At 50.0% G+C, this 12,105-nt stretch overlaps 1 protein-coding gene across 1 annotated transcript; it reads left to right on the forward strand.

Annotated features, from left to right (window-relative positions):
* The first annotated feature begins 9,140 nt into the window (after positions 1-9,140).
* LOC118244275 (histone H2A.Z) lies at positions 9,141-11,439 on the forward strand. Its single transcript, XM_035539151.2, has 5 exons — positions 9,141-9,364; positions 9,730-9,807; positions 10,196-10,309; positions 10,764-10,893; positions 11,025-11,439. The coding sequence occupies exons 1-5, from the start codon at positions 9,362-9,364 to the stop codon at positions 11,084-11,086; spliced, it is 387 nt and encodes a 128-aa protein (XP_035395044.1). The 5' UTR covers positions 9,141-9,361; the 3' UTR covers positions 11,087-11,439.
* The last annotated feature ends 666 nt before the right edge of the window (positions 11,440-12,105 follow it).

The raw sequence follows: 12,105 nt of genomic DNA on the forward strand, positions 1-12,105 counted from the left end.
TGTGGTTGTGCTGAAAGAAAACCTGGGGGAAATCGTGTGGGAAAACAAGCTGGGTGGGAGAAACGTGTGTCTCTGGGGAGGCAGTGCAGGGATAACAGTGCAAGTGCTATTTCCGTGCCTCGCATGAAGCCTGTGGACGAGGGGAAGCATTGGTGCTGCACCAAGTTGCCATAGCCTTCTACCAGCTTTAGTCAATCAGCAGTTACTTGTTTCTGTTGATACGTATGCAAGTTGGCTCTTATTTCCCAACCATTACCAAATTAAATAAATAAAAAAAAAAGGCCAGCTGGAAAGCAGTGGGTGACAGGATGATAAGCCACCAGCTGGTTGTATGGGGCCATGGGTACCAGCAAGGCAGAGATCGTGCACCTACACGGGAGTCCCCAGGGAGCAGTGTTATCGCCAGTAAGACACCCTGGGGCTCTGCGTAGTGAGTGAGCTTTCCATCAAATGCAATTGCTCCCGCTGTGGTTCGAATGAAGGCAGTTTCCATTAAATTTAATTACGTTCCCCCCAAGCTGGTGCAGTAATGGCGAGCTTGTTAAGGAGAGGCAGCTATGCAGTGAGGGCGTTATTTATATTTTCTATTAAACCATGGTTATTTCTATTACAAATGACATCACGCATGTGTGTCATGCTGATTTATGATGACAAAGATAAGCTGTGATCATTCATTGCAGCACATAACCAGCACATGAAATACACGCGGCACAACGGCACCTACAAGCTCAGGTCAACGTCTGGATCTAGCTTAATATAGCAGACGAGTTGGTACAAGATGTGATTACCAGCTGGCAATTAATTATTGGTAAAGGAGAGGTGGATCGCTCCTTCTCTATAACATGAGCAGTTCTTGTTCAGCAGTGTGTGTAGGTCCATTGTCGAGATAACCCTGAAGACTATTCATCTCCCTCCCACCTTTCCAGAGTTGTTCAGACAGAAAGCACTGATGAAACCAGATTCAGCCCCGATCCCACTGGAAGAGATGTCTGTAACTCTTTTTCTTCCTCCATCTTCAAGAAGTCACTGCCATAGACCTCATCGTGGTGGTCCAGTGCAAAACAAATGTAGTCTCCTATTAAGGTTTCAGATACCTAAAGGTAAGACACAGCACAGACAAAGCAAGGCCACCAGGTGCAGAAGAAGGCAAAGCTGGAAGAGCATTGGTGCAGGCATTCAGGGCAGGTTTCGGCTCTTGAGGATGTTCTCCAAAAGCTCCTGAGCTTCTTGGAGCCCATGGGCTGCAGCCACACTGAGGAGTTTCTCCACTTCCCTGAAGGACATGAAATCTTCATAAAGAAAATCTAGAAAAAGGTATGGTTCGTTCCTATCTGACTTTCATTTACCCAGATTTTTATTAGAGGACCATGATTACTCAATCTGAAAGAATCTGTGAAGTCAACTCTCTAATACTCAGAAAATGATCTGGTTTTCTTTTTGCTTTTCCCTATGGTCTGGGCATGCGTATTTGGGGTTTGGTGATTTTCCCAGCCTAATTAAACTGAAGTAGAAATGATTTGGAGCTCCTGAAATACATACACCTTATAAAACCGAATAAACGAGTCTGCCTGTCTCGGGAGGAATTGGGCCCTCATCTGCAATGGAAAGGGGCAGGAGCAGCTGGGGTTACCCTTCCTCCAGCGCCGCCGTCATGTTTCGGAGAGCTCCCAGCGCCAGGTTGAAGGAGGAGTGAGGGTGGCCCTGTCCTGCTGCCTGCCTGAAGGGAGGAGAGGGGGCAAGGAAGGCATAAAGGAAAATACAAAAGAAAAACCTAATTCGACTATTTCCCCAAGCACCTGCAGTCTCGATCTCAAGATATTTTTTGGCCTCCCACTGGCTTAAAATAAGCATGAGAGGATGGGGAAGGCAGAGCGAAGTGTCTTGACCCCAAGCGAGACTCAGGGAGGGCCGGGCACGCACCAGCGCCGTGGGATGGTGCAGCGCATCTCTCCCCGCAAAAGTATCACCAGTTCTTTTTCCTCCTCCCACACCCCGACAGACTTTCCCAGAAAAGAGCCATGCACCGTGTCAGGAGTTATTTTTTTGCACCTCACCTGAACCAGCGCATGGCCAGGTCCTCGCTTTTTTCCACTCCAGCTCCTGAGATGGAAACAAAGCAGCAGAGTCATGGTGAGGATGTAACATACGGTGCCCAAAGCCCAGGGTGCAGAGCCACGTTTGTGTTCCCTGTACACAAACGTCCTCTGACAGGGAAGGTTACCTTGCAAATACCTCTGCCCCACGATGTGCTGGGCATGGGGGTACCCCAGGCGAGCGTACGCCTGCGCCACGCGGAAATGGAAGTCCTGGTAGCACAGCGCCATGTACAGCAGCAGCAGGCCAGCCGCAGCCACAGCCAACAGCTGCAAAAGAGGAGGTGCGAGGAGAGAAAGGAGCTGACGACCAGCTACAGCAAACACTTCATCCAAGCTGTAAAGCCTCCCGAAGCTCTTCCCCAAAGAGGAATGGGTGGAAAGCCTCATGGACCCACAGAAAATCAAAGTAACCTTTGATGCAGAGCCACTTCCAGCACCCATTAAAGCCAGCAGGAAAGGCTCTGCTGGCTCCAGATGGGTCCCAAGTCAATATCACTTCATTTTCCAGCAACCCTCGTGAAGTAAAAAAAATAAAAAATAAAAATCATAAGCTCGGCACAAGACACTGGTCTTTGAAACTAACATCAGAGGCAAGAGCTCTTCAAACTTTTGGTGCAAGCCTGCACCAAAAGACGCCACAACGATGCTGGTCACTGCTCATACCTCATCCTTGAGTTAAAATGCTGCAAATCACAGTAAGACTGAACTTCGGGATCCTACCTCAACATCCAAGCCAGGAACTGAAGCAAGCCCTTGTCCTGGCCCCCACCTGCGTGGCCAGGACAAGTCTAGTTTTTTCTTTGTGTATCACTTATTGCTACAGGCACTTGCAAATAACAACTGGTTCTGGCCATCGCTAAGTGGGATTAGTGGGTGACGAGACTTAAAGGAGCCCTGCTGGCTAGTTAAGCTAAGTAGTTAAAATAGGTGAGCTATAATTACACACAAATGCCCCAGCATTTGATTTTCCGGCTGATGAGCTTAAGGACGTAATGACGGTCCTCCCTCCTGGAAAAAAACAGCTATGGTTGGAAATACGGCAAGACGTGCCCCTTGCTGGAGACACAGCTGCTGTAAAGGGTCCAGCCCCAGCAAAGCTGAGGAAAGATCTCCAGGAAAGGAAAAAACAGCATTTCTGGCAAAGAGCAGGGGCTGCTGAGTAAGGTTTCGCCCAGCGGCTGTGCACGACCCGGCAATGTTACTTTGCAGTTTGGCCACCGCGGCACCAGACAGGCTGCGAGAGGTGGTGGGGGTGCTTTCCTTCCCTGGTGACTCACTCTGAAAGCCCCCAAGCTCTGCTCATATTGCAAAATCTTTTGCAAGCCCTTCATCATGCTCCCTGTGCCCGTGAACACACAGCCCTGGGGACTCTGCAGAGGCTGCGCTGACGCTGCCAAATTCAACCTTCACCCCAAGTCCCACGCTTACCTCGCAGGTGCTCCACGCCACGCTGGGGGGCTCCCCCCCTCGCGGGGAAGGATTTTCCTGACGGGTGCCAGCGCTGCCCGTTCCCACCCATCGCCGCCGCGCCAGGGGCTTGGTGTCCCCCATGGCTCCCAGCCGCTGGAGCTCTGAGAGCTGCCTGCCCCCCGTCCTCCCTCGCCGCAGGTCCCCCTGGTCACCTTCTCCCAGCTTTGCTCCTGATTTATGGTGGTAGCAGCCCAGCTGCTTGGCTGAGATAAGAGGGATGGATAGGCATCCCTCAGGGCATCACAGAAAAGGGGACCATCCTCTGCCAACACCCTTTAAAACTGCTACCATTTAACTCTGCGCTGGATGCTTCTCCACCTTCAGACTGCGCCAGGGCAGGTAAACCGTTAAATTTGACAAAGTTGAGGAAGAAATTAAAAACAAAAGTGTTTTCTTTTCCTGCTTTTCCCACGAGAAGGCAAGTGCTTCGCGAGCAGTGATGACGCTGCTCAGTGCCACAAATGTTCAGCAGCTTGTTATCTCAGTTGCTTGGGCTCCACAGGCTCCTGTCGGGCTTTGAATGAGCGAGATAAGATGCGGGCCCACCCCCAGGTGAGAAAATTAGAAAGGGTGCAATGAGGTATAACCAGGGAATTATCAGAACACACAACCCCCCGCCCTGCCCCAAAGTTTGATGGGATGGCATTATTATTATTTTTCAAGCTGGAAAAGGGCTTACATGCTAAAGGCAGTCATTTTATAGCTGTGTAATTGTGCCTTTATTCATCTGCAGTAACTCCACCTAGTGAATTTCAGACGGTAAATCATGTTTTGCCTTCACAGCTGAGCAAACGTCTGTTTTTAACACCAGGTGCTGCCTCCTGCATGTTGCCTTTTCTGCTCTGGAGCCCTAGCCAAGGACCTTCACTGAGTGGCAAGGCAGATGAGATGCATCTCATGCAAAGGGCTGACCTTGCCTGATTGCCTAAGAGTAAAAAATTAAAAGTTTTTTTTTTTTCTTTCCAATCTTACAGCAAGGGGAGTGCCATGCTGTGGTTTTGAAGGCAGTGATGACTCAGCCTAAAACCCTTACTGAAGAGGAAACCCTTCATTCTTCTGCATTGAGGTCAGGTTCTCATTTCTGGTGTTGTGCTGCCATCATGGGGCCAACCTCATTTGCTTGGTCACAGCCACATTACAGTCTGAGGTCCATCTTCATGCTCCTCATCCTCTTGATCAAAATGCAAAGCATTTTCACAGTATATAAAGCGAATGGGACATGAACAGTCGTACCGTAGGGTCAACTGCTTCTAAAGCAAACCCTGAGGAGAAGGACCTAGGCTGCAGTGTCCTTATGCTCATTTACCTTTTTTTTTTTTAGCTACGATTATTGGAATTTAAAGACAAACAAACAAACAAAAACTCATGGAGTCATTCTACTTGGAAATGAACCAATCTGTAGCTGCAGATCCCAAATTTTGGCAAAAGTAAGCGCCTGAGCTACTGTTACCATTGCTCATAAAGGATTATCTGCAGTAGATTCATCCTGACACCTAACCTAGCTCAATGAAATTATACTTTTCTCTGTACAGTCAGGTCCTGGTGCTTGCAGTTCTTCATTGCAGGTGACTGCAGTGATACATGGGAAAGTGTTATTACTTGCACATTAATTAATTGCACGTTATCAGTGAGGGGCATGCTGCTTGTGCTATAAGCCAGATGTGGTAGTGGTTCTCACGCCTGCAGTGAGCTTGAGCTGCTTCTCTGCAAAATCAGCCTTCAGCACAAGGAAAAAGTAAATCGGGTTGTCGATGCAGCAGCCAGTGATGGCTGTAGTAGCTGCCTCCTACCAGCACAGAAGAGTTGGATCACTTCTCTCTACCATGGCTTTGGCAAGGAAAGGACAAGGGGCAGGTGGCGTTTCTATTCCCCCTTTCATCTACAGCAAACAAGTTCTGAAGAACGACTTCCATCTTGTACAAATGAGCATTTTGATTGAAAACCTGGAGCCAGCCACGTTCAGGAAAACACAATTTTCCTCACGTTTCTTTTTCACTTGAAGGGTTTTGCTAATCATGTGGTTTCTCTTTTCCTCCTTGCTGTGTCGGTGTGGTTAGGGCTGGAAGCACTTAAATGCTCCATTTCAGTTGAAAGGTGGAGATTGAGTGCTGGAAGAAGAATGGGTGGCTGTGACTGGAAGGAGTTAATAGGACAACACCACTGTTCGGGAGAGCTGATGCCTAGACTGAGTCCCAGAGAGACAAGAAAGGAAAGAAGAATAATGGATTGCACTGAAACCCATATGTGAACACTGTGTTCATCCCTTCTCATTTGTTTTCTTAAAGTTTGCTATGCTTTGTCCCGAATGAAGAAACATATAATTGTTGAAAGAATGGTAGATGAAGGCTACGAAACCAAAATAAGCCATGCCCTTAGCACATTGCCAGTTCAAACCAAACACATTGACCTCGCCACCTCAGACAGAGAATCCAGGCACTGCCTAGGAGTGTCAGTGGCTGATCAGCCTCAAGGAGTTTTTCCAATTCACTTTGTTAGGAAAAGAAATGGGTATAGCCAAATTGATGTAACTGGTACGAGTCTATTTAATCAAAGTGTCCCCTAGGCACCGGTAACATGGGGCAGATTGGATTCACCCTACTTGTTCGCCAACTTGAATGTGGTTGAGTGCGTACTCACATATGGCTTTACAGCACAATACAAAACAGTGTGAATACTCCTCATCTCAGTTACCCTGCTGGTTGGAGCTCAAATGGAGGTAGCAAGGGGGACCGAGGTGTGCAGCAGCAAGGCCTTCCTTGCAGGGCAATGGGCAGGAGGTGGGCAAGGACTTGTAGCTGGCATAGTCTCTGACAGGCTCTGGTTTCATTTTGCCTAACTCTCTACAGCCTCCCTTCACAGCTGGCTAAACAAGAACGAGATAAAAATCTATTCAGACCAGTCATTATGGCATTATTAATAGCAGACAGAAGAGTGTACAATAAGCAAGACAGTAGGTATAAGGGGAGTTCGAGTCTGTCTGATAATCAGCATGCACACATTGTCTACAGATCTATTATGGAGATGTGTGAAGCAGTTTCCAGATACCAGATTAACAAATGCATCTGTTAAACCCAACAATTGCCCCCATTCATCATCACGCGCAGCACCACAGTGCTAGCAGAGAGCAGGTGATCCTCCTGAACCCAGGCACAGCAGCCAGCAGGGAGACCTGACGGAGACCGCCCTTTAAGGTGCAGCTGTGGGCACCTGTTCTGCTTCTTCATCCATTTTAAATGGCAAATAATTTTGCCCAGATGTCATAGACTTGTGATATATCTAGACAACACCACATTCATGGCCTGGTGGTTAGTGAGGGGTGGGAAGGGGTCCCTGCTTTACAGGATGTGTCCATGCTTCAGGGGTGAGTGAAAATGAGTGTTAGCCCCCAAGGAAATCAGATTAAGTAGCAGACAGAGCAGAAAGGAAAGCGGCACTGCATCCCCAATCTCCAAAGATGTGCCAAAAAACAGAGGGGAAAGCAATTACATTTTGCAAGAAATCATCAATCCCCAGGACAGGCCTAGGCGAAGCACTGGTAAGGCACATCTTCCCCCGAGCATCGCCCAGGTGTGGAGGTCAACTCTTACACAGTGACAAACTGGGGAACTACTTTTTGGGGCATAGCCTTCCCTGTGAAGTCCATAGGAAGCTTCAGCCTCTCATGCAGGGTACCCCTGGAGTTCATCCAAGTTCCCTAAAAGTACCTTACAGGCTCCTGTCCTTTACTGTGATGGACATGCTACACAACAGAATAAAGAAATGCTTCCCTTGTGACCTGGTGTGCTCCAGCTAGATGTTTGAAAACCACAAATGTCAGAAAATAGATCTGTAAATCCATACCGTAAGCAAAACCTGTGTCTACCCTATACTTTGCAGACAGAGGAAAATTAATCCTGCACATTGTCCAAGCTGATCAGAGGGACCTATCAATGTTAATTGGACCAACAAATGCCAATTTACTGCGCTCTGCCCCATTGAAGCGTATCTTCCCACTGCCACCACAAGGTGGTTATGCTATAAAAGCCATCTGAGTCAGTTTTTATTTCTCTCTTCTTAAATATTAGGGAGGGAGTTGTGGCGAGAGGCTTATTAGCTAGTGTGGGGTGATCCGAGACTAGTTTCACATACTGTGGCATGTCTCTAACCCTATATATACTGCATTCAATACATACACACCTTTGCATTAGCTTAGTAGCTACATGCCCTGGTCTTTGGTGCGTGCTGAACGGGGCTGTGCTTGCTGGAAGCCCATTGAGCAAAGCAGCACCTCAGGTGTTACGCTGCTTTGCCCACGTAGTCCAGGCTGTAAGGGAGCCGGGTGGCTGAAGGCACACGGCCACAGCGAGCTGCTGGGGAAGCGCATGAGAGGCCTGTGTCAGGGATCATCTCCAGCTGGTAGGAGATGGACTCCTTCGTCTTTCTAGCACTTCCCTGTACAGAAAACAGGGAGAAAATCAGCTTTCTCCTCCAATGTCTCTGTTGCCAGAGGGTCGTGTGACCAGGAACTTGGCTTCTCTTGCCCCTAAGGGAAAAGGTGAATCAAGCCTTGCTAGAGGCACTTCGGACAGGTCCCGTTTTTAAAAACAGCAGGTGGAAGGAGACCTTGACTTCCACAGGCTTCTGTAAAATCTTGATATTTTTTATTTTTAAACTCAAAAAACCCCAACTCTTCTTTCTTGCTGAGGGGAAAGCACAAACAACTAATGCTTCAAATAGAGGTACCAGACAGTTACATAAAATCAAAATGCCAGCCTCCTGCAGGTAGGAGTGTCTGATCCCAGCTTGGCTCTGCTTTTCTGTGCTTGTGGAGGTGGGTTTTTACCCCAAAGCCGCATTAGCATGTTGAAAGTAGACAAGTTGTGTTGGGAAGAGTAGCCCTACCATAACTTTATGCGTTTATCTCCTGTTAAATGTCTGTCTGCCAGAGTATTCCTCGTGCTTGGGACCTTCGATACTGAGGCAGAGGACATGCATATCATCTGCTACTGAGGTGACTGAAGTGTTTTGTGATTAGGTTGGTAACGTGTGTGGCTCGTGGTTAGGTTGGTAATACTGAGCTACTGGGTTGGCAGGCTGAGCTGCTCTTCCCTCCCAGAGCTGCCCAGTTCATGAGGTACCGGGATTTCCCCCTGGATACGCGCAGGGGACCTGTGAGGTGTACGGTGTTGTGGAATATAGCACAGTGTGCGGTTATTGACTTGGAGCTGAGGGAGGCAGATGAACTGAGGACCCCTCCAAGCGAGCTCTGAGGTGAAATGGCTTGGCTGCTTTTTTTGTGAAGCAGGAATAACGGTGCTGTGCTGGAGGCGGCACCTGAGACAAGACACGGGGCTAAGGGTCCTTGTGAGGGGGACGCGGCCACGGGCGTGATGTTAATTAACTGTTACGCAGTTAATAGACAAAGGGACGCGAGGCTGAGGCGATGTCCCCGGGGCCCCCCCGTAAGAAAAGGCGGGCGCCTGTCCCTTTAAGCGGGGGCGGGGCCTCTCCCGCAGCGCCGCAGAGCGCCGCAGAGCGCGACCGGCCCCGCCCCGCACCGCCATTGGCTGTCGCTGGGGGAATCGCCCCGCCCCCGCGCGCTGCGATTGGCCGGCGGCGAGGCCGGGGTTCCCGGATGCGGGCGGCCGGGCGGTTATAAAGGGCCGGGGGAAGGCGGGAGCGGGCGCAGTTTGAATCGCGGCGGGCCGGGACAGGTCGGTGCTGTGGGCCGGGCTCGGTGCGTGCGGGACGCTCTCCTCATCCTCATCCTCTTCCTCCTCCGACGGCACCCGCGCGGCGCCGCGCTCCGCTTCGCGATGGTGAGGAGACGGGGAGGTGGGGGGCGGGGAGAGGGGCGTACGTGCGGCAGCGTCGCCGGCCGATGGCGGGGGCCGAGGGGAGGCAGCCGTTGGCGGGAGGGGAGGGCGAGGCTGGCGGCGTGCGCCGCGGGCCGTTACCTGCCGGTAGGCGGCGACGGGGGGGGGGGGGGGTTGGGGGAGCCGCATGCGCAGTGGTGATACCGGGGAGAGGGGAGGGGCGGCCGCGCATGCGCCCTGGGGCCGGCCGGGGCCGCTGGATGTGGCGGGCAGCGCGCAGGCGCAGGGTGGAGGGGATGGGGGAGGAGGGGAGCGCATGCGCGGCGCAGCGCTGCGGCCTCCCTCACGCGTCTGCTGTCGTCGTCCAGGCTGGTGGCAAAGCCGGGAAGGACTCCGGGAAGACCAAGACCAAGGCGGTGTCCCGTTCGCAGCGCGCTGGGCTGCAGGTGAGCCGAGGTGGGGTGGGTATGGCGAAGTGGGGTTGGCCTTGCATCTGCCGCCTTGTACCGTTTTGAGTCCTGCTGACAACCTTCAGACTGCCCGGACCGGTGTAAGGAGCTGTCCCCCTCTGTTCTTTTAGGGCTTCTGCGTGTCTGTGCTGGGGTAACAGCATGGCCTTGCTGCTGACGTCGAGTTGAGAATCTAGCTAAGGACGCTATGCAAAGCATAGAGATTGTGTTATGTACAGTGAGGTATCTCGGGTGTTACAGCTCAGTTCGCTTTGGTTGTACATCTTTTACTAGGGCTCTGTTGCCCAGCATCTGTTTCAGGGTGGTTTATTTCTTTCGTTATCTCTGCAGTCACAGCCTGTTCATGTTTCTGTTACTTTTCTAGTTCCCTGTAGGCCGCATCCACAGGCATCTGAAGTCTAGGACTACCAGCCATGGGCGTGTGGGAGCCACAGCTGCTGTGTATAGCGCTGCGATCCTGGAGTACTTGACAGCTGAGGTAAAATTCATGCCAAGGGTGCATGCAAGCTGTTCAGGTCCAAAATGGCACAATGACCAGAGCCTCCTGTCTCTTGCAAATTTGGACTGGGGCGCGAACTCTTCACTCACTTTGAGCCAATTTTAGCTGTGTGCTTCCTCAGGAAGTTGCAAAGCATGCGTGGAATTTCTTGCTTTGCATTTTATGAGGATCAGATAGCTGTGATTTACAGCCAGGATGGAAGTGTGAAGTACTTGATAAAATGTGTAGCTGCAGCACTTCACGTCTGCTGTAAAATATTTTGTTCCTGGGGAAAACTAAAGCCGTACCTTGAAAGGAGGAACCCTTAAAGATGCATTGTGTGCTGTCTTGGTGGCACTAACAGTGCATCTGATGTAGAGAGTAAAATGGCTAATGCCATGCAGTTTTCTCACTTGATTTGTGTAACTCATCTGAAAAACATTCTTGTCTCAAGGTTCTTGAGCTGGCAGGAAATGCATCCAAAGACTTGAAGGTGAAACGTATCACTCCCCGTCACTTGCAGCTTGCGATCAGAGGAGATGAAGAGTTGGACTCTCTCATTAAGGCAACGATTGCTGGCGGTGGTACGTAAACTGCTTGTGAACTGCTTGTGGCGAGGCCTCTAACAGATGTAGAGGTGGCTTTTCTTGAAGTGTGAAAACTAGCAAAATAGTTGAAGAGAAATAACGTTATCTTAATTGTTGCTCTCCCGTAGGTGTAATACCGCATATCCACAAATCTCTCATTGGGAAGAAAGGACAACAGAAAACTGTCTAAAGGCTACGAGGATCCCTTGTTATCTCAGGACTCTAAGTACTTATTGTCCAGTGTTGGTGATTCCAGTGGACTGTATCTGTGAAACACAACTTTGCCTTTTTGTAACTTTAAGAAGCTGAAGCTCACCTGAGCTTTCTAACAAACCAAATTTCTGCATTGAAGTCTTAACCGTATTTAAGTGTTACCATGGCTTCAAAGAAGCTATTGTATTTGCAGTGGGTTTTGATTGAGCTGACTGTTTTTAGATTGGTTTGACTAAGTAAATGGAATTTGACGAAGTAAATGTTTGGTTTTGTACAGACTTTTCATCCACTAGAGTGGAAATATTCAATAAATGTTATATGAATACTGACCGTCTCTTGTCCGCTAACTGAAAAATGGTTGGTCTCTACAATGCCGCTCTTGAAGAGCACATGGCCCTGCAGCCTGCGAGCTGTACTTGAGGCGTGGGAAACGCCATCCTTGTGAAGTACCGCACTTGGTAAACATCACTGGGAGAAACGGTGTGCATGTTCTGGCAAGAGCTGTTTTAACTTTGCATATCTCAGGGTGAGTTCCCTTTAGCAAGGCAGCTGTAAGGCTTCTGCTACTGGAGGATGGCCCTGTTTGATGGCAGCCCTCACAGAGGGAGGGGTCCCTCACAAAGTGAGGAAAAAGGTGAGCTAAAGGGATGGATGTTGGTAAGTAGGTGGTGTCAGCCCCTTTTTTATTGGAGACCCCAACCTTTTTTGCCACTTTCTGTAAAAGACTGTGAAGACATCCCTAAAAAGGCACGTACTGCAGCAGTGTCTGCTGGCTCTTGATACGTTAACCCTGAGGACGTCTAAAACCAAAGCAGCAGTCAAGTGCCTCCTCCTTGACACGTGTTTTGTTTTCCTACAGCCAAGTCAAGGTAAAGCCCACCTGGCTGCAGTGGTGTGGGCTGGAAAGCGTTTCCGTTGCCTGCAACCCTACAGCTAGGTGCCAAGCTCCGTGACTTAGGGACGCGGGGGTAGAGCTGTGGTTTGAGCTCACCGTGC

Source organism: Cygnus atratus, chromosome 4 (assembly GCF_013377495.2).
Source record: "Cygnus atratus isolate AKBS03 ecotype Queensland, Australia chromosome 4, CAtr_DNAZoo_HiC_assembly, whole genome shotgun sequence".
Classification (NCBI taxonomy): Eukaryota; Metazoa; Chordata; class Aves; order Anseriformes; family Anatidae; genus Cygnus; species Cygnus atratus.

Bases quoted from the DNA above. Each gene is read 5' to 3' on its own strand.
- LOC118244275 (XM_035539151.2), top strand. The intron at 10,310-10,763 runs GTAAAATTCATG...TCTTGTCTCAAG, and splicing joins TGGAGTACTTGACAGCTGAG to GTTCTTGAGCTGGCAGGAAA. The intron at 10,894-11,024 runs GTACGTAAACTG...GCTCTCCCGTAG, and splicing joins GGCAACGATTGCTGGCGGTG to GTGTAATACCGCATATCCAC.